Source organism: Simochromis diagramma, unplaced genomic scaffold, assembly GCF_900408965.1.
Source record: "Simochromis diagramma unplaced genomic scaffold, fSimDia1.1 OVJJ01000474.1, whole genome shotgun sequence".
Classification (NCBI taxonomy): Eukaryota; Metazoa; Chordata; class Actinopteri; order Cichliformes; family Cichlidae; genus Simochromis; species Simochromis diagramma.
In genome coordinates this window covers 476,236-504,024 of record NW_024387298.1, presented here as the reverse complement: position 1 = coordinate 504,024, position 27,789 = coordinate 476,236, and the positions used below count along the sequence as shown (strand labels likewise).

The 27,789-nt window shown below is 46.2% G+C and overlaps 1 protein-coding gene across 1 annotated transcript in view; it reads left to right on the top strand.

The window, feature by feature from the left end:
* Positions 1-818: 818 nt before the first annotated feature.
* The window catches only part of LOC120716540 (SCO-spondin-like), a gene marked incomplete at its 5' end in the record, with an annotated part of 42,210 nt that continues 15,239 nt past the window's right edge, over positions 819-27,789 (top strand). The window contains 44 exon segments of the mRNA XM_040004060.1: positions 819-955; positions 1,039-1,133; positions 1,271-1,278; positions 1,371-1,541; positions 1,804-1,974; positions 3,480-3,559; positions 4,009-4,178; positions 4,295-4,341; positions 4,471-4,671; positions 5,121-5,291; positions 5,400-5,600; positions 5,706-5,796; positions 5,893-6,113; positions 6,198-6,344; positions 6,475-6,641; positions 6,802-6,947; positions 7,610-7,830; positions 7,893-7,945; positions 8,085-8,250; positions 8,505-8,711; positions 8,822-8,989; positions 9,127-9,261; positions 10,135-10,372; positions 11,663-11,815; positions 11,909-11,955; positions 12,044-12,214; positions 12,295-12,471; positions 13,624-13,751; positions 13,753-13,780; positions 13,853-13,980; positions 14,337-14,476; positions 14,667-14,713; positions 14,791-14,994; positions 16,173-16,334; positions 16,995-17,111; positions 17,213-17,351; positions 17,483-17,679; positions 17,786-17,956; positions 18,183-18,310; positions 18,384-18,538; positions 19,460-19,506; positions 21,481-21,645; positions 21,849-22,060; positions 22,964-23,059. Of these exon segments, the coding sequence (XP_039859994.1) occupies positions 819-955; positions 1,039-1,133; positions 1,271-1,278; positions 1,371-1,541; positions 1,804-1,974; positions 3,480-3,559; positions 4,009-4,178; positions 4,295-4,341; positions 4,471-4,671; positions 5,121-5,291; positions 5,400-5,600; positions 5,706-5,796; positions 5,893-6,113; positions 6,198-6,344; positions 6,475-6,641; positions 6,802-6,947; positions 7,610-7,830; positions 7,893-7,945; positions 8,085-8,250; positions 8,505-8,711; positions 8,822-8,989; positions 9,127-9,261; positions 10,135-10,372; positions 11,663-11,815; positions 11,909-11,955; positions 12,044-12,214; positions 12,295-12,471; positions 13,624-13,751; positions 13,753-13,780; positions 13,853-13,980; positions 14,337-14,476; positions 14,667-14,713; positions 14,791-14,994; positions 16,173-16,334; positions 16,995-17,111; positions 17,213-17,351; positions 17,483-17,679; positions 17,786-17,956; positions 18,183-18,310; positions 18,384-18,538; positions 19,460-19,506; positions 21,481-21,645; positions 21,849-22,060; positions 22,964-23,059 (6,224 nt within the window).

Sequence of the window (27,789 nt, the reverse complement as noted above, 5' to 3'; positions counted from 1 at the left end):
CATCATACAGTCATGGTTAGACTCACTCTGAGTAGCTACAATCCTACAGTCTCAGCCTATTTGCACACTTTGTTTGGTCTTTGTTTATTCACAAGCAGAAGTCACTACTGCTGACATCGTTCACCTTTCTGCAGCTACTTCTCACAAGAACCGGCGAGGTCCACTTCCCACAACAAACCCACAGAGTTAGCACGAGTCACTTGCAGGTGTTTCTCGAGTTTGTGACTCGTGTGATTTGAGTTGCTACAATCTGATGACTTGTTTAAACTTTATTGTAACTTATGTCCAGTATGGCAGTATGGCACACAGTGCAGTGCATTTAACCTCTTCTTCTTCATTCTTAATTTTTTGCACATTTGTGACACTTAAATGTTTAAATTTCATTCAGTATTGGACATACCAGAGGAAATAGAAAATGCAGTATTTAAATGATTATTTCAGAGCCATCCAAACCCAGCTGCCAAGGTGTCCGTTTCGTATTTACTCAGGAGATCTTTGCCTAACTTTAAAATCGTTCTGAATTATTTGTCACAAATATGCAACATCTGAGACATCAGAAAGGGCTAAATACTGTTTCATGGCACTGTATGGTGTTGCCTTTTATCTGTTGGTGCTGATACAGTTTGGTAACAGAGCCCTGAGTCACATTGCTCATGGGTTGAATTTCCATGGCTGTTGTGTTAAAACTCAGATATTATGAGTTACATTCTAATTCATACGCTCACCGTTTCGCCCACTTTTCATCCCTTCAACTGGTGTTTTTGGTTATGCTGTAGGGGTTTTTACTGGTCTTTTCTCTGACTCTGTTGCTGTGCTAGACGAAGGCAAGAAGTGTCCTCCGGGCCAGGAGTGGATGCAGTGTATGATGGGAGCAGTGTCGTGCATGGACCTCACATTGGATCTCAGCAGGAACTGTACCCCGGGATGCCGGTGTCCACAAGGGACTGTCCAGCAGGTGAATGGGTGACAGGAATACACACACACATAAACAGATGGTTTGGGTACGACCTCTTTGCTCACGGGCTCCTACGTTCCCAGGACGGTGTGTGTGTGAGCGAGTCTGACTGTCGCTGTGATGTAGGCGGAGAGCAGTACAACCCGGGAGACACCGTGCCCTTAGACTGCAGTAACTGGTAAGTAAAGCTGGCTTGCTTCAGCAGATATATGAGCCGTGACAAACTGTGGAGATATAAAGTGGATTAAACACAAATGTGTGTCAAATATTTCAGTACCTGTGAAGGAGGAAGGCTGGTGACCTGTTCCGTTTTAGCTGCAATGGTATGTATTTACATAACAGAGCGATGATGTCTTTCGTCTTTATAACGTGATTTACACTGATTTTGCCTGATTTTACCGCACAAACCAAACAGTTGATGGCCAGTGGTCAGCATGGACTCCCTGGGGTCATTGTTCGGTGTCTTGTGGAGCAGGCCTTCAGTCTCGGTACCGGTTCTGCTCCAGCCCCCGGCCCTCTGGCAGTGGCCTGCCTTGTACGGGCCCTCACCATGAGGACCAAGTCTGCATCATCGCCCCGTGTGACCGTGGGTTACTTTTCTGTCCCTGTGTATTGACTAATAGTCTGAGCAAACGTGAAGTTTAATTTGTCTGGCCTTGAATCAGTTGCTAGGAAAGTGACGCCTCCCTGTCGTACAGTAGGATGCAGTAAACTCACAGTAAAGTGTCCACACTGGCACTTTAAAGTTTTGAAGGGGTTAGATTCATGTATTTATGTTCTGCTCAGCTTACTAACCTTTATTTGCTCTCTTCATGTTTTTTTAATGTGATGCGTTGGCTTTTTTCCAGGTGATGGTGGCTGGGGTCAGTGGAGTCATTGGACGGAGTGTACCAAGTCTTGTGGTGGGGGGGTCCGAAGCAGAAGGAGAAATTGTGACAGTCCCAGTCCAGAGGGGGAGGGGAATTACTGTGAGGGGCTGGGAAGTAAAGTCACATCCTGTAACACCGAGCACTGTCCAGGTGCGTTTGTATTACTAGCATGTGCTGTCTGCTAACTACACTGAGTACAGCGCGGTGGATTCTGTATTACTGAGGGTTGTCATTCCTCAGTGGCTCACTATGGGATTGGCCTGTCTGCTGATCGCACGACCATGTCGGGCAGAGCCACGTACCATTAAGTGGCTGCGACGCAGGCATTGTTCAAACACCTCTTTGTGCTTCAAGCATATCTTGACCTGCAATATAGGCTAGCTATTTTAGCTGTCCATAGATATGAGTGCTAACGCTAACTTGTCTGTCATTGTTACTTGGCTTCATCCTGACCTTGAGTCTTCGCCATGCACCGTGGTGTTCTACCACTTAGCTGTACGCTGAGATGGTTTCTTTTTATGATTATGCACATCAGCTGACATCTTCTTTGCTGTAGTTAGCATACAAGCTAACACAGACAGTCCTCCTGACATATAATGAGTAGAAACACACACCAGGTTTACTTGTGTTGCCTAAAGCTAGAACATGCCCAGCTCACGATTGAAGGCGCTGGTTTATGTGGGCACTGGATGAGGATGACAATGAGGTCAGACCCCAGAGAAATCTTCATCCTCTACGCTGAGGCTGCCGAGCCTAACAATGAACGGTTCCTGGTGTGCACCAGCACCTGTTCCCAGCATAGATAGAATATGTATTTAGTTCAAAATTCCCAAACAAATCAAGCCCCGGCCAGCCCCCGTAAGCCCACCAGGCCAGGAGGGGAGGGTGGGCTGGCCATGGAATGACCGAACTCCACAGCAGCTCCACTGGGACAGTTCTTGTAGCCTGTCGGTCAGCAGGTCAGAAAGAAGATGCTACCCTGGCAATCTCCTTCGTTCCCACAGGTGAAAAAGCTGCATGGTCCCAATTCATCAGCCCACATGCTACATTCCTAAGTGTGTTGCACATGATAACCTCCTCCCACTTTTGACTTTGCCCTATGTTAGCTCTTTTGGTGGAGTAAATATCTCAGAAAATACAATTCAGGAGGAGGTTTGATTTTCAGGGCGTGTGTCACGTCCTTTGGCGGCCCGCCTCTGAGCCCTCAGAGCTTTTGTACGTTGCACCAAAGTGGTCATAGCAAGGCATTTGTTTAGCTACGTATTTAGACCGCTGGCTAATTCTAATTTGGTCAGACCAAGAAACTACAACACAAGGATCTGTTGTCCTTGAAGCATCTTACCATACTAAGGCTTCATCATAATCACAAAAGTGTTTCTCTAGGAGAACTTTAAGTTACTTGTGTGTTCTCAGAGTGAGATGGCTCACAGCCCACCTTGTTGGGTCAAAGGGCGACGAGGTGCTTATCTTAAATAATAACTGCGTAGTAATGCAAACTCAAGTGTGATTGGATCAGCCCAGTGTGGTCGTGCATGAGACACATCCCTCTAAGGAATACTCAGGGAGATGCTTCCTATATTAGCCATCTCAATCATGCTACTCTGAGAACCAGGGTTATGTAAGTAACCCAAAGTCCTGTATGCTTGTGTTTTCAGTGGCACCATGTTCCCAGGTCCCAGGAACAGTGTTCAGCAGCTGTGGGCCATCCTGCCCTCGCTCCTGTGATGACCTTACTGTGAGTATCACTAGTGTGACTCCTGTCTGTCACTCGATGTATTTCATGCTTCTTATCCACAACCAGGTTCTGGAGGGTGTCATCAAAACAAGCTCAGTCCTCCCTCTCCTCAGCACCTCCTTCAGGTTTTCCAGGGTGATGCTGAGGTGAAATAATTTATCAACCGTGCCCTGGGTCATGGTGGGAACTGCCTCATGAAAGTTCTCCTCCTGTTTAAGCCTTTGAAAAAAAAAATTCTGCCACTTGTATCTACAGTCTTATCCTTTCAGCCACTACCCACAGTATTGTACTGATAACAGACTGGTACCAATCCATCTGTCAGCCTCCCCACTTTGATCTGATTCCACAGAGTGGACAATCCACCCTTTTCTGACTTATGTCAGACATGGATGTGCTCTCACACTCATTACTGGGATTAATAAAAGTCCTAATTTCCCCCTCTCTCTCAGCACTGTGAGTGGCACTGTGAGCCAGGATGCTACTGTACAGAGGGAAAAGTCCTGTCTGCTAATGGGACCGTCTGTTTAGAGAAGGAAGATTGTCCCTGCCTGGACCTTAACACCGGGCGACGACTGGAACCTGGAGACACCATTGAAGCCATTGATGGATGCAACAACTGGTCAGAATCATACAAACACAAGAAGCACACGTAACACATGTAAAACACATTAGGATACACAAAGATAACCAGTTAGAAAGGAAACCTGAAGATCCTTCTGTTCCTTTGTTCTTTAGCACCTGCGAAGGTGGGAAATTCAACTGTACTCGAAACCCTTGTCCAGGTAAGTAAAGCCAGCTTTCAGTTTCAGTCAGATCATCTTAATAGTGTTAATATGTAGGACGATGTAGACAATGGCTATGTCTTGTAGTGGGTATAAAATAGCACAGATAGTTGTTTACATCCAATTTAGTGTCAGGTGGCTGGTGTGAGTGGTCGGAGTGGACCCCCTGCTCCAGGACCTGTGGAGCAGAGTCGGTGACCCGATACAGAAGCTGCAGCTGTCCTGAGCCAGAGGCCGGAGGAGAGCCGTGCTCTGGTGAGCAGGAACTGCACAGTGGGGTTGGAGTTCAGATCCACAGGCAGCCCTGCCCTGTCGTTACTTTCTGTCCAGGTGAGATGATAATGTCTCATGGAAAGACACATTCGCACAGTTTGTGAATGTTCTGGATGCGTGTGGCTGAAACTACTTGACTTTGGGCTGAAGGTCAGAGGTCAGAGGTCACGTTTTCTGAAAATCTTGTGAATGCAGTAACTCAAGATGGAAGTCAGCTAGGATTTTTGATTTTATAGCATTTATACAGATTTCTGTGTCATGTTGAAAAATGACCTACTGTTATTGCACTTTTCTCTCTCACTGAGATATTACAGTTTTGTTTTGCTACTGTTGTTAATCACTGTGCATTTGTCTCTTACTTATAGCCTCGACCTTTCAATATTTCAAATATTAATATTTTAATATGTGTCGGTTTCTTGTTGGTTTTCTGGTTCCAGCTACAGATTCTCAGTTACATCAGAGTAGTTGTACCTCTTCTTCTTCTCATTGCCTTACTGTGTCTTTAGTTCATGGCTCGTGGAGTCCCTGGTCCATGTGGTCAGAGTGCGATGGATGCACAGGATCGTCGACTCGGACCAGAGAGTGTAACAGTCCTCCTGCTAGATTCGGCGGTCTGCCGTGTCTGGGAGAGGGGAGGCAGAGCCGCCCTTGCAGTGAAAATCTCACCATCTGCTCAGGTTAGCATAGCTGTGGGTTTCATTCACTTTGACCGTAGAACTGCATAAACACTGTTCCACTTTTAAAAAACGATGTGGATGGTAATTCTATTCAAACCTTGTTCTCAGACTGTGGTGGAGGCCAGGAAGAATGGCCTTGTGGGAAGCCCTGTCCTCGCTCCTGTTCAGATCTCCATGGTGACACAGAGTGCTTGGACTCCCCCGAGTGTAACGCGACCTGTGGTTGTCCTGGTGACACGGTGCTGCAGGACGGAGTGTGTGTGGTCAGACAGGAGTGTCGCTGCAAATACCACGACAGCTCTGCTAATGGTTTGATCCTAATTTTGCTAACTTGTAAATATCAGCGTGTTAGACTGTGAACATTTTACTCCACTCAGTGTGATCATTTGCTCTGATCGGTCTATTTTTGTGCAGATTCAAGCAATGCATCGTGGCTATGGCCCGGTGGATCTGATTGGCTGTTTGCAAATCCAGGAGAGAAAATTATCAGTGACTGCAAAAACTGGTAAACAGCTGATTCTTATTTTGTTTTAATTCACTCTTAATGTTCGAATAGCAAAAAAAAAATGCCACATAATCTTTTTTCCCGACCTAATCTCAGCTCGTGTGAGGCTGGCGTTCTGCAGTGTCAGTCTGTCCCCGGCTGCCATGTCGACGGTGGCTGGAGCCAATGGGGAGCCTGGACTGAATGCTCTCTTTCATGTGGCGGTGGAGTCAAGTTCAGAAGGCGCCTGTGTGATAATCCGTCTCCGCAGAGTGGCGGAAGAGGCTGCCTGGGTGATGCTGAGCAGCAGAGAGACTGCAACACGCACCTGTGCACAGGTAGTCATGACGGGCTCATCTAGGTCTTTTACACTACCATCTGCATTGTTACATGTGTGATGTCTGTCTGTATTGTGTCTCCAGAGTCAGTGGGCCCGTGGTTGCCGTGGTCTCAGTGGTCCGAGTGCTCGGTCAGCTGCGGTGGAGGGCAGCAGTACCGCTCTCGTGTCTGCAGCTCTCCAGCGTGCAGCGGTCGTCAGAGCAAGATCTGCAACACCCACGTCTGCCTCGGTGAGCGTCTGCTTCCTGTGCAGTATTTGTAGCCATGCTGCAAAGTTATATTTATACTGCTCCAGTTGGAGGACTGTTTAATTAGTGTCTTTAACTGCTGTTGCTGCGTGGGCTTCATGTCGCTCTGCAGAGGTGGGCTGCCCTCCTGGCAGGCTGTACAGGGAGTGTGAACGAGGAGAAGGTTGTCCTTTCAGCTGCGCTCAGGTCAGCGGCAGGGAGGGATGCTACGCTGACGGCTGCGAGGAAGGCTGCCACTGTCCCGTGCACACCTACCAGCACCGTGGACTCTGCTTGTCGGTGGGTTCAGAGTAACTTCAGTAGTAGACGTGTGACATTTTAAAAGTGCAGCACAGAAAATGAAGAGCATGAACCAGGCTGTGATGCACCACTGAGAAGATCATTTCAAACTGATGCAGTTTCTTCTCTTTAAAGGGTGTTTGTGTTTGGTGTGTTTCAGGAGTGTCCATGTCTGGTGGATAAAGAGCTGCTGGCCTCTCTGCAGAGCGTCTCCGTGACACCAGTCGCATCCCTGCTGTTTCATAACATCTCAGAGGATATGGAGCTCCAGTCTGGAGATACGTTTGTCCATGACTGCAGCGCCTGGTAAGCAGAGAACTTTGGGAATAATAATACAATTAAAAAAAACCAACATATTTTAAATAACTACTTCCAAAGTAGTCGTGACATCCCGTTCAGGTGGGGGCAGCTATCAAAGTGGGAGAGGTGGGCTGCACCGTGGACACGTCGAAGTATCCATGGAAATCACTGCAAAGCCGTTATCACAGGAATGACACCGTTGTCATTTAAGATGGACTGAGTTGAGAGCAAAACTGTGCATGTCACGTTTTTATGGCCTCATTCAGATCTGACTGAGTCGTTAATTCTGAACAGTTGATGCTGGTTTTATACAAACCTGCTGATATCCAGACAGCCCATTCTTCAGGGCAGGCCTTTCTTCTTATTAGGAAAGATAACGCCAAAGCACAGGATGGATGCATTCCAGCACTGTGGCCCTGTAATAAAGACTTCCAGTGTTAAACTGGCCTGTCCACAGTCCACCGGTCCCACTTTGAGAACATCTACCACAGTGTACAGCTACAACCTGAACTGGTGCGCAGCTACAATCCTGTACTGAGTAAGAAATGGAAAACATTTGTTGTTGTGACACAGTGGGAGCGATGCCAACTGTGTCATACGTATAAAACAGTGTAAAACTGCTGTTATATGGAAAATCAGCACCAGTCTACCCCTTTCGTTCCCCGTAGCGAGTGTGTGCACGGCAGGTGGAACTGTTCTCTGGAGCACTGCCCTGTACACGGTGCTTTGTCTTCCTGGGGCCCCTGGAGCCCTTGCTCACTATCCTGCGGTGGTTTGGGGCTCAAAACTCGCTCTAGAGGTTGCACACAGCCCGCCCCGGCCCATGGAGGGAGAGACTGCCAGGGGCCACGGAGGGAAACGACCTACTGCCAGGCCCCTGACTGTCCAGGTACTTTGTAGAACACAGTGTAATATGTGTATTTCAGGGATGAAGGTCAGATTCATGAAAAGCTGCTTTTCCCCTCCAGCTACTGTTGTTCCAACAGAAGAACCAGCCACACCGGGTAGGTTCACTTTTCTGTGCACTCATTTGACTCTGTTCCTTTGCTTGCCATTTTCTTGTATTTGTGCATGCTGTTTAGGCTTTTCTTATCTTAAATATCCTCTCTGTATTTCATCATCTTTCCGTTTCCACCTCCTCAGAGGAGGACTCTGGGTTCTCTCCCTGGTCGCCGTGGAGTCCTTGCACAAAGACCTGCACCGACGCTCTCAGCCCTGGCCCTGAAGTCCCGCCATCGACAGTGTGTGACACCACCCTGTTCTGGAAGCTCTCACCAAGAGAAGGCATGCAACTTGCCCCAGTGTCCAGGTACACCACGCCCACTGTCTGCCCGTCTCTATTTATTTAATAAATCAGTTTGTGTTGCCTTATATAACTATAATATAAAGTACAAGTTAGTGCTCAGTTGATATGACTGCAGGAGCTGCGTGTGTGGTTCTTGCTTTGATGAATACAATTGTGAACATTGTCCTGAATGCGTTAATCAAATGGTTGCCGTAGCTACCATAAACTGCAGCAGGAAGTGCCAACCAAGCTTATGTGTTTTGTGTTTCTGTTTTGAGGCGAGGTGTGTGTAGAGGCCGAGTGTGCGCGAAGGAACTGTTCGTGGACCAAGTGGGCAGAGTGGAGCGCTTGCTCGCGGTCCTGCGGCGTGGGTCAGCAGCAGAGGATCCGAACGTTCCTGAGCCCCGGAACAAACGGCTCGTGGTGCGAGGACATCCTCGGAGGAAACGTGGAGCATCGCTTCTGTAACATCAAACCCTGCAGAGGTCAGCTGTAATTATCAGTTCAAACTCTTCGGTGAAGGAATGTTTAAAAAGCCAAAGAGAGAGTTTCATTTTTCACTTACTGGTCTGCGTTTGTGTTCGATGTTGTGTAGTTGATGGAGGCTGGTCCCGGTGGAGTCCGTGGTCGCGCTGTGATAAGCGTTGCGGCGGCGGACGCTCGATACGCACTCGCTCCTGCTCTAGTCCTCCACCCAAAAATGGTGGAAAGAAGTGTGCAGGAGAGAAGAACCAAGTGAAACCTTGCAACACCAAACCGTGCGGTGAGTCTGATCTACCACGTCCTGCGTTTGGCTCGTCATTGTTCCAGCATATGGCTGTTTATCTACAGGAGTGTGTGTTCAGCCTGTGCAGATAGCATCATGGCAAAACTCAGGAACTGCTGTCTGTGTATTGTCAGATGATAGAGGGTGCCCACCAGGCCAAGAGTTTGTGATGTGTGCCAGCCAGTGTCCACAGCGCTGCTCAGACCTCCAGCAGGGCATAGAGTGCCAGACCAACAGCGAATGTCAGCCTGGCTGCCGCTGCCCTCAAGGTACACAAGTCACACCTCATATGTGCGTGTCTTTGTCCGAAAAGTTCCTCTCCTGGCACTGATTTAACCCCTAAACTGTTCTGTGCTCTCCACTGAGAGAATAGCTTCGCGTCTAGAAATGGCTTTGTTATAACTCTGCCTTCTTTAGGATTCGGGGTTCTGAGAATATACAAATTCCTAGAGCCCTGAATCCCCAACATGTGCACGGGAACCCCCAAGATATCTGCACACAGCTGACTCAGCGTAAAAGTTCTCTGCAGATCTCAGTAGAACCTTCTAAGAGACGTAATTCAGTTACAAATGGTGTTTACTCCAGTTAGAAACTGTTGAATTGAACAGACTGAGTGGCTCATCAGTGGTAAAACAAAAGCAGAGCGGACTGTAACAGGTAACACAGGCCTTCAGTTTAACAGCATTATCAGGCAGCCAGTCATATTTTGTTGTTTGATTAACCTTGTTTGGGTTATTTAGGTGTAAGAGTTGTTTCCACTGTTTAAAACTGGCTAAATCTTTTAAGGATAAATAACCTAACCGGCTCGACGTCACACAAGTATTAGAATTTAGTTTTTTCCAAAGACATTATAGGAGTGAGACGAGGAAAAATCTTAAAGTGAGTCTGGGAGAATTCCCCAACAATAAATATGATGGCAGAAATCAACAACAACAGGTTTAACTGGTGATTCTGTAATGGCCCTGTGGACCATTAAGATGACATCTCATTTAGATGATGTTTCAGAGTAGCTGTGCAGTGCAAGGCTTCATTCTGCTGCCAAGTGATGAGATTTGCATCTAGAATTGTTTTGTTAAAACTAATTAATTTTTTTTCATTAGCATGAATCGTGGTTTGCGTATCTTTTGTACGTGTGTGTTTAGGTCAGTTGCAGCAGGACGGGGTGTGTGTGCAGCTGTGGCAGTGTGACTGTGTGGACTCACTGGGGCAGATTTGGGTGGCCGGCAGCACGCATCAGGTGGACTGCAACAACTGCACCTGCTCTGACGGACAGCTGCTCTGCAGCAATGACAGCTGCCAGGCTACCTGTGTTTGGAGCTCCTGGTCCAGCTGGGCTCCCTGCAGTGTTTCCTGTGGACAGGGCCAGAGAACCAGATACAGGTGAGGTCTCCTGGGACCTGGACGAAGGAGACATGGTTTGTTTTGTAAACTGTTAAATTCTTGTTTGAGCACGTCCGTGTTTGGACATTAAAATGGGATCCAGACGGAGGAAAGTTTTTTGGTTTTTTTACAAATCTGAAACTGGATTTTAAACAGGTTTTAAGTGGTACGCTCTTTAACAACAAGACGGAGGTCATAACGATCAGAAAATCTATCATAAATATTGTTTCCAGTGTAGAGATGGCACGATACCACTTTTTTATATCCGATACCGATACCGATATCATAAATTTGGATATCTGCAGATACCGATATGAAGCCGATATAGTGTTTTTTAATCAATAAAACTGTTTTTTTAATATCTTGCTGCTTTTTGTATAAGTTCATACTCAAGTTTAAATAAACAACAACACTAAAGCTATTCTGTTATACCTGTATGTAAAAAATACACTGCACCCAAAATATTTCATAGTTCAGCAACACTGATCACTCTAATAAACTTAAACCTGCACCATCCTCCCTATTCTGGTATTTTAAAGAGTACTTAGCAGAAACATTAAGCAACCTAACTAATAGGGTTGCAAACTCCAGCAACAAAAATAGGTCCATCTCTACTCCAGTGTTTGTCTTCTGTAATTGCTGAATTAAGGATAAAGTTGATTCGAGTTGTCTGAGTCGGTGTGACGATTAACTCTGTCGTCTGTCTTTCGTTCGTGTCAGGAGATAAAATCGGGGCTCTGTGGGAGCCGGAGCGTCACTTGCTGAAAGCATTGCTTTCAAAAGAATGAATTTGCTGCTGATCAGACACCTTCCTGATGGATAGTTAAAAAGCTTCCTTTCCATGGTACTGCAAGTTCTAAATGCTAATTCCAAATCTTAGAATTTACAAATAACATAAGATACATTTAACCACTTTAAATCACATATGAAAGCAGTCACGGAGTAACAGATTAGTGATCCAGGCTTCCTGCTACGACAGTAAGTCAGCAATGTAAACAATAATGGAGTCTAGTAGGTTAGGGGGCGGAGCCAGAGTTTCAGTCTCACAGCATGGGGGTAGAGGTTATTCTGGACTGGATCCTGCGCTGCAGTTTTCAGAGCACCTAAAGGCTGATGATTTTCTGAACCCTGACTGTGAATCTTAAATATATGAAACGTGAAAAGAGCGTGATGGTTGGTTCATTGTCTTTGGTTCTGCAGTGTATCCGTGGATATAAATATATGCAGTGGTATTAAACTGGTTTTCGGTGTATTCCACTGTGATTACCTGCTGTTCGTGTTATGTGCCAGGTCTCTGACCCCAGACACCGAGGGAACACGTTGCCACTTTGAGGAGGTCCAGCACAGACCCTGCAGTCCAGGAACCTGCCCGCCTCTCTGTCTCCTTGACAACCAGACGCTCAGTGTGGGTGACACCTGGCTCCAAGGAGAATGTAAACAATGGTGCGTTAGATAAGGACAGAGGATATGGATGTTAATGACAAAAATGAAATGTCAGTGATACTGTGCTGGAAGCTCTGCCTGTGTTTCTTCTAGCACGTGCACTCCAGAGGGAGTTTTCTGCCAAGACGTCGACTGCAGAGGTGCGTCGCTGTGTTTCTGTGAAAGAGTGTCGCAGATGTTTGAAGTCCTTGCAAAGAAAGTTGTGAAAATCCTTTGTGCTGTTTCCAGTGGACGGTGCTTGGACCCCCTGGTCGGTGTGGTCTGACTGCTCAGCGACTTGTGGTCGGGGCACACATGTTCGAACCCGCGCCTGCATCAACCCCCCACCACGAAACAATGGTTCTCACTGCAGCGGGCCAGAGAAAGAAACACAGGAGTGTCAGACCCCTCCGTGCCTGGGTTTGTATCTTAAGACAAGGGGAAAAAAGCCACATATTCTCTCCAATCAAAGAGAATTTCATTGACTCTTGTATCAACAGATGACCTTTGCCCTTGGTCTCCTTGGTCACCGTGCTCCCAGACGTGCGGGGCGGGGTCTGTATCACGACACAGGGCGTGTGTGTGTGAGCAGGGAGGAGATGCGGCGTGTCCCCCTGAGATCGAGGCTGAGAGGAACCGCGTGGAGACGCAGCTGTGCTACAAACAGCCCTGTCCAGGTACAAGAGTCATCCTGGCAGCACTGAAGCCAGACTAACAGCCACGATCGCTGTTTGTGCTGTTTCTCTCTGAACAGCTGACGGCTCTGTGTGTCTTCAGCATTTCTGAGAAGCCATTGTAATTAGAGGAACTTCAGCTGAGCTCATTAAACAATTGGACATAGTTGCAGTGATTGTTACTGATGAACACAGAGTTATTCTAATATATCATTAGGTAATGAGCTATATGGGCACAGACCAGAGTACATGTAGGGACACAACATTAGAGACTAGACTGGGGAACCACAGAGTGACATTAAAGGGTTTATTGGATCTTTGTTTGTTAGCGTCACATTGCATTATTAGGTCTCCATAGTGACTTAGTATGGTATAGATTTTCTGTTGAAGGAATATATTTCATATATGCAACCTGCTGAGCTGTATCTCACACCGCAGGACGAAGCCGTGCAGTAAAGTTACAGCTGCTCAAAATAAGAGTTAAGTCACATATGCAAAAAATGTTTTAGTGGTTGATCCCAGTCTGTTTCACACTGCTGGAGCTAATAGGACACAGATTGCAGATGTTTGCCACAGAGAATATTAAATCAGTCAAATTAACTTCACTTGTCCATCTGCTGATTTCTGTGTTGCACACATGTGCATTGCAGGTTTTATTGAGTGAAGCTGGACAGGTAGGTACAGCCTCTACTAAGTGAACAGAGCTCAGTGTACAGGGTATCGGTATCACAGAAAACAAATCGGACCCTTAACATTACTGAGCTACCAACAAATCCTGGAACACCTGGCAAATTGGGAAAAGATGATCTGGCAGAAGAAATGAGGGCGGGCAGGAAATACACAAGGGCAGGAAGTGAAGTATGTGAAATAAGAGAGAAAATAGCACAAGTAGAGCTACACAGAGCTTTGGAGCCTCGCATTCAAACCCGTGTTAGACTGTGAGAAGCTTCCAGACTGTTTGAGATTCACTGACTTTCATTTTTTTATTGTGCTTCATTTTTTAAAGCCAGTGTAGAAGAGGGTGAGCAAGTATTTGACTTCTAAAATGATGCCATAGTATGCGATTAACTGAAGAGTCGACTGTGTGTTGAAGTGACTCACAAATGACATCAAGCGCTCGTGAATCGCACTTGAATGTTTTCGTTGCTTTGGCAGGCTGTCCCATGTCAGCGTGGAGCGTTTGGTCTCAGTGTTCCTGTGCGTCCCAGAGGCAGCAGCGTTACCGTGTAGCGCTCTCTTCACCCACCAGGGGCCAACAGTGCACTCCTGTGGAAACGCAGAGCCAGGGCATGCGGTCTCAGCCGCTGTGATGGTGAGTTCATTACCCTTAGAGCTGCTTAAGCTGCACTCTGGTCCTACACCTCTTCATGTGTTTTCCTGCTAGAAGTCTGCGAAGCCCCGTTTGTGTACTCGTCGTGTGGCGCTCCCTGTGAGAAGCAGTGTGAACTGCGTGGCCGTGAAGATCTGTGTCTGGGCGTCAGCGAGTGCACACCTGGCTGTTACTGTCCACAGGTGAGTTTTAATGAACGCTGCTGAGTTTAATTATGGTTTTTGGACATTACCAGTAGGATACAGGAAGACGCACTTTGCCTTTGGAGGTTTTGCTTTGATTTCTGGTCATTAAGAACAAATATGATTAGCAAATAATGCAACACGTGTTGACAGCTGCGTTTTGTTGGTTTGGTTTTTGGATCTTAAGCTGCTTCAAACAGCACGTTTGCCTGAAGTATGAATTCTACATTGATGCATCTAAATGCACGTGATTTGAGAGCAACATAGGACAAATGTGCTGTACTTTATGACCAAGACACAGATCCGATCGCTGCGCTGTTTCTTCTTTTCTCTGAGATGTGTGTTTTTCCTTCCAGGGCCTGCTGCAGTATAATGGGAGCTGTGTTCCTCCAGAGGAATGTGGCTGCATCCACTTGCAGCACCAAGCTCCAGGAGATCCACCCACGCCTGTCACCGTCCCACAGGGGGCCACGGTCACCATAGGCTGCAGTACCTGGTCAGTTGTCTCTATCAGCCCCTGTTGCTGATAGAGAAATGAATGTAGCGCGTGTTTTCTCACAGTGTTGTCGTCACTCTCTGCTCTTTCTTTGTGATTCCCAGCTTGTGTGTGCAGTTTGTCTTTTATGCTGCCTGGGCTGTGACAGGTTGTTATTATTGTCCGTTTTGTTGACTTCTCTGTCCTCCAGTCTTTGCCACGATGGGAGTTTGCAGTGCGACATGAGAGAATGTGAAGGTAAGAGAGCAGAGTAATAAAACGAGGTTCTCTGTAAACACGGTGAACCTGAATCTTTCTTTCTCTCCTTCTTTCAGTCGTCCTCAGCGAGTGGTCGGGCTGGACTCGGTGCTCTCCCTGCGTGCTGCAGCACAACAGCTCGCAGATGGTGTCGATCCAGAGGCGCTTTCGAGCCTGTTTGGACCTGGATTCTGGTCTTCCAGTCTCTAAAGAGGAGGAGAGCCAGTGTCCAGGACTGCTGGTAGAGGAGAGGCCATGTCCAGATGCTAACATCTGCAGAGGGTAACAAAGATGCTCACACCAAGAGTTTGTTTCGTGTCAGAGGATTCAGTCGTCTTATTGGCCAGATGTCACTGAGGAGAGAGCAGCAAAAGCAAATGTTCTGTGTTATGTTAGCGATTTTACTGCTGTCTGCAAACTCATACTGACCTTTGCAAGATTCTTTTAGGTCAAACTTGCACTGTGCACCTGGAAGTTGGGTCGGATTGAGGTTGGAGGACGTTCACACCATAAACAAACTGCACCTCCTCCACAGGGTCTGGGTGTTTGTGGGCACCACAGTTCTGCTCTGTCTGAGACCCTCTCAGTAAAAGTTTGACACAGATTGCATGCAAACAGTGGGTGAATGAGTCAGGGCTCGACGAGCATGGCTCCAAAGAAAAAAATGAATTACACAGTCGGTCAGAGGGTGATGAAATGACTGCAGCGCGGTTTTCTCTGGAAAGGAAAGGGGGGTAATTGTGTTTTGAAATAAATGCGTGCACTTCAAAGCATATTCTTTTCATCTAAATAAAGACAGTTGGAGTCTCACACACAGCGAGGAATAAACGACTGCAGACACCGATAATGTCCAAGTCATAAACAGGCAAACCTTTAAACTGTTTCAGTCTATTAAATAAATGTATGTAGTTTTGGATCCAGTGACGAGAGCGATGTTATTCTGACATGTGGAGTCTCTGAGGGAAAATGTTTACTGTGTGTCAGTCACAGCTGCCATCAGCAGACAGTTAAGAGGCCTTAATCAGTGCAAAATGGGCTTTTCCTGCTATTCTGACTGACTTTATTCCCCAAAGAGAAGAAAAGGACAGGTTAAATGCTCATGTGTGGTTAGGTTTGCTTTTATGTGCGTGCAAAGGATGATTCAGCTCAAATTTAACTCTGTCATCCATCCATTTTTTATACATGAATGGCTCTGAATGACTGCTGTCCCAGCTTAATTTGCATGTCAAACAACTGAAGCCTGGTTCTTGGTCATACTGAGTAAATACTGCTCAGCAAGAACAAACTAAAATGTGTCTCTTACTTATAAATCATACAGCAAATAAACACATTGTGTTTGTCGCTCTGTCGTCATCATCTAAAACGAAACACTTAAAGTTTCTGTATTTGTCACTGTCAGTCTGTTAATGCGGATAATACCAAGGTTAGGTTAGTTATGATAGTCACTCTGCTCTCCTAGATGTGTGTCAGTGGAGTGGGTGGAGTGCTTGGACAGCGTGTGCTGAGCCGTGCAGCGGTGGAGTCAGGCAGCGCTACAGACAGCCCCTGGCCTCTCCTGCAGGACCCCAGTGTAGGAGCCAAGAGACCCAGACCCAAGGATGCAACACGGCCCTCTGCCCAGGTACATGTGAGCTTAAAAAGAGAACAAAGCCAACAGGCAACATCAGTGGTGTAGTTCATAAGTTCAGTTCCAAAGATAACATTAGTTACACAATTTGTTGATATATATGTGAATGGAGATGACTACAAAAGCCCCTAAAAATTAAGGCTGTTGGAAGTTTTGGTACACGCAGTGAAAATGTTTTCCTCGAAGGCTTCGAGGCTGAGCTGGACAGAGATGATCATGTTGTTTGTGTCAGCGTGGTTTGTTAGAAACACATTTATGTGTTTTCACTTTGAACTAATGCAAACTCATTAGTGTTTCTTTTCAGCAGCTGAAGGAACTTCTGCACATTCTTGGAAAGAAGTGAGAGGAAATCAGACGTACAAGTAAAACGTATATAAAACGACACACAGAGGAAAATGATCCGATTCAACGAATTTCTAACCAAACGTCTTTACAGCTTAAAAAGAAGAATTTTATAAGAAGTTCCATTAGTTCTGAAGCTGTTTGAAATAAAACAAATCAGGATGTACTAAAAGACTAAATCAGACTGAAGACAAAACTTCACAAAGCTACAGCTACAAGTCACACACATCACACCACCACCACCGTGCTGAACTCTGTTTCTACGTCAGGTCACATTTTGCAGCGCAGGCATGGTTTTCTTTGCTTTTTCAGGTGAGCGCTGTGAGGACAGGGATCGAGCCTCCCAGGACAGCTGTGCCAACAAGTGTCCTCGCAGCTGCACTGACCTATGGGAGCATGTGCAGTGTCTCCAAGGAGCCTGTCACCCGGGTAAACCATCTTCCTAATATTAGACTTTCATTACGTGAAATTCAATGTTTCTCTGTGTTTCTTTACTTTTCCGTCTCTTTTTTTGGTTTTTGTCTCCTCAGGTTGTCGGTGTCCAGAAGGACAGCTGTTGCAAGATGGCCGCTGCGTGCCAGTGACAGAATGTCGTTGTGGTATCCCATCAGGCAACGGGACGCTGGAGTTCAACCCTGAAGAGGAGTTTACTGTGGACTGTAACACCTGGTGAGAACTGCTTTCTGTGAGCTGAAGTATGGTCATAGTTGGGATTAATAAAGCGGTTTTTCAAATTTTCGTAGCGTTTAGTTCAGAAACTTTGCTCCGTCTCACTTCTCGTAACGCCCCTCCGTGTGCAGTGTGTGTGAGCATGGCACGGTGGTGTGCTCCAAGCTTCCCTGTCCAGTTTATGAGCCCTGGAGTCCATGGAGCGCCTGCTCAGCTTCATGTGAGCGAGGCCGGAGAACCAGGACGCGCCGCTGCCAGGACACAGAGGGCGGCCCGCCCTGTGCCGAAGTCACGCAAACAGCAATCTGTGATCTGCCATCGTGTCCAGGTCGGACATAGAAAAAATATCCAGCCAAGATCCTGAGATTTTACCTGCAAGTCTGGCGTCCCCTTACCTCCTTAATCTCTGCTTAACTCGCCGCCTCCCTTTGCAGCGGGTTGTTTGCTGAGTGAGTGGTCGGCCTGGAGCGAGTGCAGCGCCTCCTGTGACGGTGGGTTGTCATTGCGGAACAAGACGGTCCTTCGAGAGCCAGAGCCCGGTGGGACAGCCTGTGTCGGGCCACTTGAACAGCACGTTGTCTGTAACACCAACAGCTGCCTGCCCGGTAACACAAGCACACAACACTGTGCACTTTGTGTGTCTACTGAGAAATACCGCTTGAGTTCAAATGATGTGAAACTGTTGTCAGTCAGCTCATCAAAGTCCTAACGAGTGATGTTTACAGTTATATTAATTATAACAAACAAAGTGAATACGAAGTAAATATATCAGCGCACATGTCTGCACGCCGACCTGTTACAGGTGAGGTCATTTGCTTTATGTTCCTGCAGAGTGTCCCGGCACGCAGGTGTCCAGTGACTGTTCAGCTTCCTGTCCGTATACCTGCCAGGACTTGTGGCCACACACTCAGTGTTTACCTGGACCCTGCACGCCGGGGTGCACATGCCCTCCTGGACAGGTGTGTGTGTGTGTGTGTGTGGTTGGACAGCAGATGTGAGTCCTAACTGATTGTCTCATCGTGCCCTTTGCAGGTGTTGCACAGGGGCTCCTGTGTGGCTCACGCTGACTGTCCCTGTTCGCCGCTCTCTTTGCCGGCTGATTTTCAAAGCTGGAATGTCAGCTCCGAGTACTTAACGGAAGCTCTGCTGCCCCCGGGAGCGGCCATCCAGCACCTCTGCAATACATGGTGATCTGCTACTGTCGGTGTGGTCCAGTCATTCACTGAGTCGTGTTGTAGGCAGTTGAACCGACGGCTGTAAAACTGTAATATGTGGCTCTTACATTTCCGGGCTGGCTCTGGCTCAGGATGTAGAGCAGGTCAGCTACTAATCAGAAGGTTGGTGGTTCAATAGCTGCTCAGGTATCCTTGGGCAAGATGTTGAATCCCCAGTTGCTCCTGATGTGTTCATTAGAGTAAGATTTTGTGTGAATTTTAGACAGAAAGCACTCAGACACAGTGAAAAGTGCACAGATGGGAGATTAAACGATGCAGAGTGCTCGAGTAGAGTAAAACAGCACTGTGGAAGAAGCAGTGCATCCACGCTGCACAGTTTAAAAATGACTCGACCGATGATTTGATCTTTTTTCTAATGTTTCTAACAATATTCCAACCCAAAGAAATGTATGTTTTATTCATTGTGTTTCATTTTGATCCAAGACATTTAATTGTAGCAATTAACGTTACATTTGCTACGTTTTCTTCAGTATTTCTTCAGAATAAAGAGACACACCATAAATAAAGTCAGTTAAATGACTGGTACCTTGTTCATGAACATCATTTCTGCCCGAGTCAGGTCGATTTTATCCAACTGTCTATTTTTGCTTTAATTAAAAGAAAACGGAGGCTGTAGTAGCAGCTTTCATCTTCCTCTGTGCTCGACACAAGGTCCTGTATTGTACCGCTTTTTAAGCTTCTTGTGTGTTCCAGCTCTGAACTGCTGTGGATGTGTAATTATATTAAAAAAGGATGAAATAGAAGATTATATGTATAATTCGTACCCTCACAGTAGTCTGGTAGGCAACTGTGTGTGGCTGGTTCAGCCTCGTGTTCACTTCGACTTTTCTTTCATCTAATTTTACTCACTTGACTTTTTTACGCTCCTTCCAGCTTGTGCCAAGGTGGGATGTTCAACTGCACCTCAGAGCCCTGTGAGGGTGAGTGATGCTTCGTCACAGCTGCATTTCCTGAACCTCATAGGACCTCTCTCTCTTTCAGCAATGAAAGCGACGGTCAGCAACAACAATCTTCGGTTGAACTGGCAGGGTCGTGATAAAAATGTCAACCTATCTATAGTTGGGACAGCTGCTGCTGCAACAGTTGGCTCAAATAACTGAGCTACAGTCTCGTCAATCAGAGTCCACACAGGCCATTACTGGGATTTTGTGTCATAAACGTACAATTTCACGATGTGAGCTTTGGTTTTGCTTCCAGAGCAGATCACAGTTTGAACTTGGCTTGTTTCTCCATCTCACCGTATCATTAATCCTAATGTGGAATAAAAGAGGATCGCATTTCAATCACATTACTGCACATTTTAGTTGCAGTTTCTTCTCACACATCTGTCCAGACATTACTTTACTGGCCCTTGCGATACTTTCTTAAACTAGAGGTTAGAGAAGTATCTGTGAATATCTTCTTAGACAACAGTTGTGCTGTTGGTTGTAGGGAGTTCCTTTTTCACCATAGGTGTTATTTTGCTACATATAGAATATTGATCATGATAACAGCTTCACGCACAACTTCAGTTTGGGTGTTTAGGAAAACCAAAGTCTGGCAAGAACTGTGAGAAAAATGAGCACTAATGTTTGTAGGAGTGCTGTCGCACTTTATTAACAGTAATAAGCATATGTTGCCTGATTGGGCCCATGAAGAGCAAAAAGAAGCAGCTCATGTGATTGTTGGCCAACAAGAGCATGGAAAAATCATTACAAAAAGTATAATGTTATGCTGTGAATAGAATATTACAGCTGTAATTTATCGGCTTGTAGAAAGTCAAACAGGACTCATCAACATTCTGAGGAAACCCGGTCAAGTTAGCACAGAAAGGTTTTACCGCACATGTCACATCAGTGCATGAAGTACAAATGTCTGAAAGGTGCCATACATTTGATTCAAAATGAGTAAGTTAGGCAGAAAGCAGCTTAGTGTTTTATGTTGTTTTCAGAGGTTTTGGCAGCGCTGCAGGAGAGGAGGTGGTGAGTGAAATGCTATCACGACCAATAAACAGAAAGAATCAAACCCACCAGTACCCACCTACTGGACCTTTGGACACTTTTAAAAGCAAGAAATGAAACAGGTCTGTGCTGCTTTTCCCTCCCTACCAAACCACGATGAAGCATAAAGGAAACATAGGACACAACCTGAGTGGGCGTTGTACTGTGTTGCTTAGTTCAGCATCACTTCCTGTCAGGTGCAGCTGTTGACAAATGGCTCCGTCAGCAGAAACTTTGATGTTTCCACTGTTTTATGCATTTTGGAAATGCAATAAAAACAAACAAATCTATGATGAAGTTCATTCAGATGAACTTTTATTTCAGTCTAAAAGATTTTAAATGCTTTCACTGACCTAATAGAACGTTTCCTGTAAATATGCACACACTTAGACTCTGATGGTTACAGCAGACGCAACAAAAGCTGTGAAGGAGACATTTTACTATTATTTCTTTATCTTTTCATTAGTCTTTTATCCTGTTTTATCCTTTATCTTCTTTCTCTCAACCCACCGGTCGCAGCAGATGGCCCCGCCCCTCCCTGACCCTGGGTGTGCCGGAGGTTTCTTTCTGTTAAAAGGGAGTTTTTCCTTCCCACTGTCACCAAAGTGCTGCTCATAGGGGGTCATATGATTGTTGGGTTTTCTCTGTATGTATGATTGTAGGGTCACCTTACAGTATAAAGCTCCTGGAGGCGACTGCTGTTGAGGCTACTAGTTGTTGTGGTTGTGGACATTTTAGTCTGCAGTTACCGTTGTCTGAGTGCCCTCTCCATGATCACGTCTTCAGGAAATGTTTATAATTTCCTGGGTACATTGAAGTGGTCAGGTGACAGTTTCCTCCTGTTTCCTGCTGCAGATAAATGTACATTAAAACCAGTGCTAAGACTGAATGTCCCACCCTCTTATGTCCTTCTAGTGGACTGCCAGTGGTCCACATGGTCCCAGTGGAGCCCTTGTTCAGCCAGCTGTGGTGCAGGACAGCAGAGCTCCATCAGATTTGTTCTGGAGCCCAACCAGTATGGAGGGGCTCCGTGTGAAGGCCCTAACCTCCGCACAACAGCCTGCATCGCCCCTGACTGTGGTGAGTGAGAGGAAGGGAGACAGTTGATGTTTTACTGATGATGCATGATCGAGTAAACTCGTCATTATCACTGCATCCTTTAAACACTTACCCCTCTTTGGATCCCCATTGTTCCTTTCTCCTTCCTGATTCATCATTAAATGCTTTCCACTCCACCCTATCATCTTCCCATCGTATCATCCATCTTCTCTCCTCTCCTCCAGCGTGTCCTGATGGGGAGCAGTGGAGGAGGACGACATCAGAGGGGATCCTGCTGTGTGAGAGGAGCTGCCAGGACATTTATTCCTCCTCTCCTGTCAACTGCAGCCACTCTGCTGAAGGCTGCGTGTGTCAGGAGGGGCTTTACCGAAACCCAGAGGGCGCGTGCGTCATCCCTGCCCTCTGCCCTTGCCGTGACCGGGGCGTCCTGCGGGAGGTATGTCGGCGCGTGCGCACGAAAAGGAAAGTGACATCTGCTGCCCAGCAAACTTGGCATCTTGTAGCCATTGTTCCCGCCTCCGTACCGTTGCTGTAGTGTTTACATGCCATCCCATTCAATCCCATTGTGTTATTTACTCATAAAGAAGGGCCTATTAGAAGATGAGTGACAAGCTTAACAGGACACATTAAGCCACTGTGCCCCTTCAGCCCTCAGCCCTCATCAATTATGTAGGAAGTGCTGTTAAAGCCAGCGCTCGGACGGCAACTGGGCAAGCCTGCCAGGAATTATTTATGAAGGAGTGGGTATTGGAGGATTATAACAATTAATCTTACCCTGACAAGAGGTCAGGGCTGCTCTTCTTTCTTTCTGAGGTCTTTCTCTTTCTTTTCTCTGTCTCGCCTTCTCCTCACACAGTTTTTCATTTTCTCCTTGCATCCTCCTCTTCCTCTTTCTTTCTCTCCTTCTGTCCGCCCCAGCTTTTCCGTTATTCTCCCGTCTCGGTCCGTCTGCCTGCCTACTCTGTCTCTCTCTTTCTGTCAGCTACTTGAGTCATGTCCATATAAAGACCCTCTGTGGTTTTCTAATCAGCCACCCCATGACTCTACCAAATGGCTCAGTGTGAGCTGCAAAGCCACTTTATTCCTATATGCAACACATACACGTGAGGCATGTCTGTATAATGCGCTGTTATAATTATAGCATCGCTGTGTGCCACAATCAGCTCAAATCCACAACAGTTTGGGTGGATTCGCTGAAGAAATTGCTCCAGTTGCACTTTCATCAAACCTGCACTCATGCCAGTGTGCATGCAGGGTAATGGGCTGTTGAGGCATCAACCCAATTACAGCGTCTGGTGTATAAATATGGATATTGCGTGTGTGTGTGTGTGTGAGCCAGGCTGGATCAGAGTGGGAGGAGGACTGTCTGTCATGCAGCTGTGTGAACGGGAGGAAACTGTGCCGGCTGAGGTGCCCTCCACTGTACTGTGATGAGGTGAGACACAGACACTTACACTCTGAAACAACATGGGTTTGATGATTCACTTTACTTTATGTACACACAGATACAGACTGTTTAATCAGAGAAGTCAGGGGATGCTGATGTGGTCAGTTAAGTAGCAGAAATTAACAACAGCTGCATTAGAAAAGCAACAGTGAGATTGCCCCAAACAGGAGGCTTTGCAGGTGGAGGCCACTCACATGTTTTACCTTCTTTTTTTTTCTGACTGTTTTTTCACTAGTTTTGTGCTCGGCTAGGGTCAGTGTCACTGCTGGTAGCATGAGGGAAACCTGGACCCCACAGAGGTTGCACAGGTAGTACAGCTCACCCAGGGTTAACCCATCAGCAGGAATCTGCTCATGTAAAGAGGAACATGATGAGCAGCCAGAGCTACAAAATGACCTCCAGCAGGTCACCGTCTCTGACCATACAATTAAAAACAGACTTCATGAGGGTGACCTGACTTCACAGGCCACGTGAAAGGGTCTGGAGAAGCTGCCTGTAACTGGACGTTAGTTTGGAGCGGAGGCATATTGCTGGAGGGGCACACAGAGCTCCACAGGCTAGGCAACAGTATGCTGACTGACATTATGGACCCATTACCTAGATAGCAAACTTGGTACGGCCCTGATCAGGCCCACACAGTGTGCTTACACATGGGCCACATACTGCAAAGAATGACGGCCCTTTGGTGGCCCAGATCAGGTTGGCCAGATGTGGCCCACACATGGGCCAGCACAAGGCCAGTTGCAGACACACTGCTGGCCCAGAACCGTCTCAGCTCTGGCCCCAGATGTCAGCCTAATGTGTACCTTAATCAAGCCATGTAATAACATGTGCTGGAACATAATAGTGCAAAAGTAACATGACGAAACTCTGTTCAGACAGTGAATGCACTGATTCTTATATAGCGCTTTTCTACTCTCGCGGATTACTCAAAGTGCTCTATACAACAAGCCGCATTCACCCAATCAGTAGGTGACCTGCTCTACCTCCTGAGCTGCAGCCACCCAGTGGGAAACATGTTAAACCGTCGCTAGGTTTTAGATAAAGTGTACACTCACAAACCTGTCAAACCTGCATTTGAAACATTAGCTACCATAGCAGTATAGTATTGCAACATGGCATCTGGGTCTTCTAACTAAAATAGGAAAATAGGAACATAAACAGTGCCATCTACACCAGGCCTGGCCCACATCTGGATGACATACCACTTACCATGCCAGAAGTCAGCCAGCAGTGTCGGCTTGACACCAGATCCGGGTCGGACCTGTCTGCTATGTGGGAATGACACCCTACGCCAGTGCAGTGGATCCTGGGTTCTTCCTGGTGGGCCTGGTGAGATGTATGGGGGCATTTCCTAAAACATGAAGCAATTGATACCCTTGACTGGCCCCATGCTTACCTGACCCTCACTCCAGTAGGACACCTCAGACTGAGCTCGTGGCCTGGTCCAGATCTGCGAGGATATCTCCTGAGCGTTGTCAGGTGTTGTCAGGCATGCGTGTAAGCTTGTGTGGGCCATAGAAACTACAGAGCACCATTTTCTATTATGTCAATGAAATTTCATTAAAGTTCATATTCAGGGTTTTTGTAATGTAGCCCTCTGTAGACTGATACTCATCAATTCCCACAAATGACGTGAAATCTTTGCATTTCTAACACATTAGCGGGTTCATGTCAGTGCTGACGTCCAGCTTTTTCGAGTTCTGATGTGTCTTAAAGTTTTGAAGGTGTTCTAAGGTGTTTGACAGAAACATTGGTCCCCAGAAATAACATGCACATGAGGAGGAACCATTTTCTACACGGTAGCTGCTGACAAACATGTACCTAAAACGTGCATTTGCAGTCCCAGTGCAAACACGGCTAATCTGAGAGGAAGATTGACGTACAGAGGCATAATTAGTCTCTCAGACGAACACATCAGTGCAGTCAACTGCCACGGCTACCCGGGGTGCTACAATTCACCTAACATCTCTGGAGGTTGCAAACATCTAAATTAGTCTGAGTGAGGCACAAAATGCTCTGCCGCTGAAGAATGTGTGGGATGTTGGCTGAAACGGATCAATACCTGACTCTCCCGTCCTCCCACGAGCCTGCCCTTTTGTCTTCACCATAGCCTTCTACCTCCAGTGAGACACTGGCTACTTATTTAAGCGTAATATAGTTTTGTTGATTTATACTCTGTGCCTTCACTAACTAGCTGAACTAGATTAGCTCTAATCTTGTATAAATGGAAGACCAAAACGTTTTCAGCTTCTTGATTATTTAGTTTCAGATTATTTCAGGTTAATATTGTCTTATATTAGATGATGAAAAAGAATTGATTGATACATTGGAGGACTTAAAATTTCTGGCAATTGTAATGGACAAGTGATTTAGAGTTGTTAATCCTGTTTGAGGTTGTTTTGGTTTTTAGGGTGGGTGGGTTATGCACTCTGATGGTGATAGGTCAAAGCACATATGGGAAATATGGGAAAAACAATCTCAGGCAGGAAAAAGGAGTCGATGAAATGTGCTAGTCCCTGCATACAGGTGTGCAGAGCTACCTCATCTTTAGCAGTTTATTATACGCGTTTGATGTCCTGTCTCTGACTTCATGTAAACTGGAGTTTAGATTACACTTTGGATAACTTAATAACATTATGCATCAAACAGATTTCCCCTGCTTTAGGTAACTGTATGGCTGTGCTGCTGATGGTCTGACTCCCAGTGTTAGTCACACACAGCATTCATGCTGTACACCCCAGAGCAGATGAATTATATAAAATTGTATCAAATATTAATTCATGTTTGTATTCCTGAGGCAGGTGGAACTTTTGGTATCACGTGGAGGTGGATTCAGTGCCTCCCTGTAACATTGGTCTGTGGAGGCATCGCATCACGTTCTTTTTCTTGTAAACTTAATTTTTCATTGTTTCTTCTTGCTAATTTTCACCCTTTCTTCTTATTTAGTTCATTCTTGTCATCGTGTTTGTTTCATTGTAAAAACGTGAACGTGTCCAGAAGCCCCCACGCTGGTCGTGTCTGCCGGGATGAATTAGAGAGCACAAAGGAAAAGATAAAAGTAGGGAAAAGAATATATGGATGGAATTCTGCATGATAATAAAAATATCCCTTAGTGAAGAAAAGAAGTCAGGCTTTGTGCAAAGTGCAGATAAAGACACAGCAGCAAAACGGTCCAAGCAGACGGTCTCTTACATCTTGTGGAAGGATTTCTGTTCCAACGCAGCAGGAGAAGGTGTCAGCTTCTAAAACTGCAGGGCGAGAGACATTTCCGGTTCAGTAATATTACTTTTGTCGTCACATTAACTGCTTCTGGCCTGACTGGATTGATGAGTCATTATCCTATCAGGGAATGACCGAACATTCCCAAATTACAACCTGCCTGAGTTCTGTATTGTTCAGAAAGCGGAAAGTGTGATGGTGCTCCTTCAATAACGCCGCATCTATCACACATCAAAGCAAGAAAAGAACTGAACATCACACGTTTCTACCTCTCTCTGTTTAAAGTGTTTTTTCCCACTGCTTTTCATTCCTGAGGTTTATGGGTGGTGTTCTGCCAACTGCTGCTCTTCATTGCACACCTCAGTCTGCCTCAGTCTACACACCTACTAACTACTAAGACAGTTTGGCATCTTCGCATAGATAGGTTTTTGTGTTAACTTGCATAACATTGTGCTAACATTTGCTAACTCTAAAAGCAACCATGGAAAGTGTCGTTAGTTTTGCAGAAGTTTATTCGAAATTATAAACAAATATAATGTGGTCATAAAGTGTGGGTGTGTGGCAGACTGTAGACCCACACAGCACTAAACTCAAAATCTCAGATCAAGATACCAACTCAGGTGCACCAGAGAATATCCATCCATCCATCCATCCATCCATCCATCCATCCATCCATCCATCCATCCATCTATTCATCCATTCATCCATCCATCCATCCATCCATCCATCCATCCATCCATCCATTCATCCATCCATCCATCCATCCATCCATCCATCCATCCATCCATCCATCTTCTTCCGCTTATCTGGGGCCGGGTCGTGGGGGCAGCAGCCTAAGCAGAGAAGTCCACACCTCCCCCTCCCCAGCCACCTCTTCCCGCTTGTTGGGGAACACCAAGGCGTTCCCAGGCCAGCCGAGAGATATAATCTCTCCAGCGTGTCCTGGGTCTGCCCCGGAGCCTCCTCCCGGTAGGACATGCCTGGAAAACCTCACCCACGAGGCACCCAGGAGGCATCCTTGTCAGATGCCCAACTCACCTCAGCTGGCTCCTTTCGATGTGGAGGAGCAGCGGCTCTACTCTGAGCCCCTCCCGGATGGCTGAACTTCTCACCCGAGAATACAGAACTCATTTATGAATATTTCATAAATGTGAAAGAATGAGCAGAGAGTCCAAAGCCAATTCAAAATCAAAAATACTTAATAATAAAGGTTAATGTACAGTGTAGTAGCATATTATCAAACAGTATTGAAATAAGAGCGGAGCTACTGGACAGATCTCCATCCCAGTCCAGGCCAGTGTGTTTTTCACTGACCACCTGCAAACATGAAGATAATGATCGTAAAAGAAATTATCATAAGAGAAGATATTCTGTGTGTAATTTGGGCTGAACAGACACTTTAAATCGTCTCACCACTGTGGAGAAGTTCAGATGAGCTGCAGTAGAAAGTTAGCTGTCTCATCCTTGACACACTGTGCTGAATTATATCTTTAGCA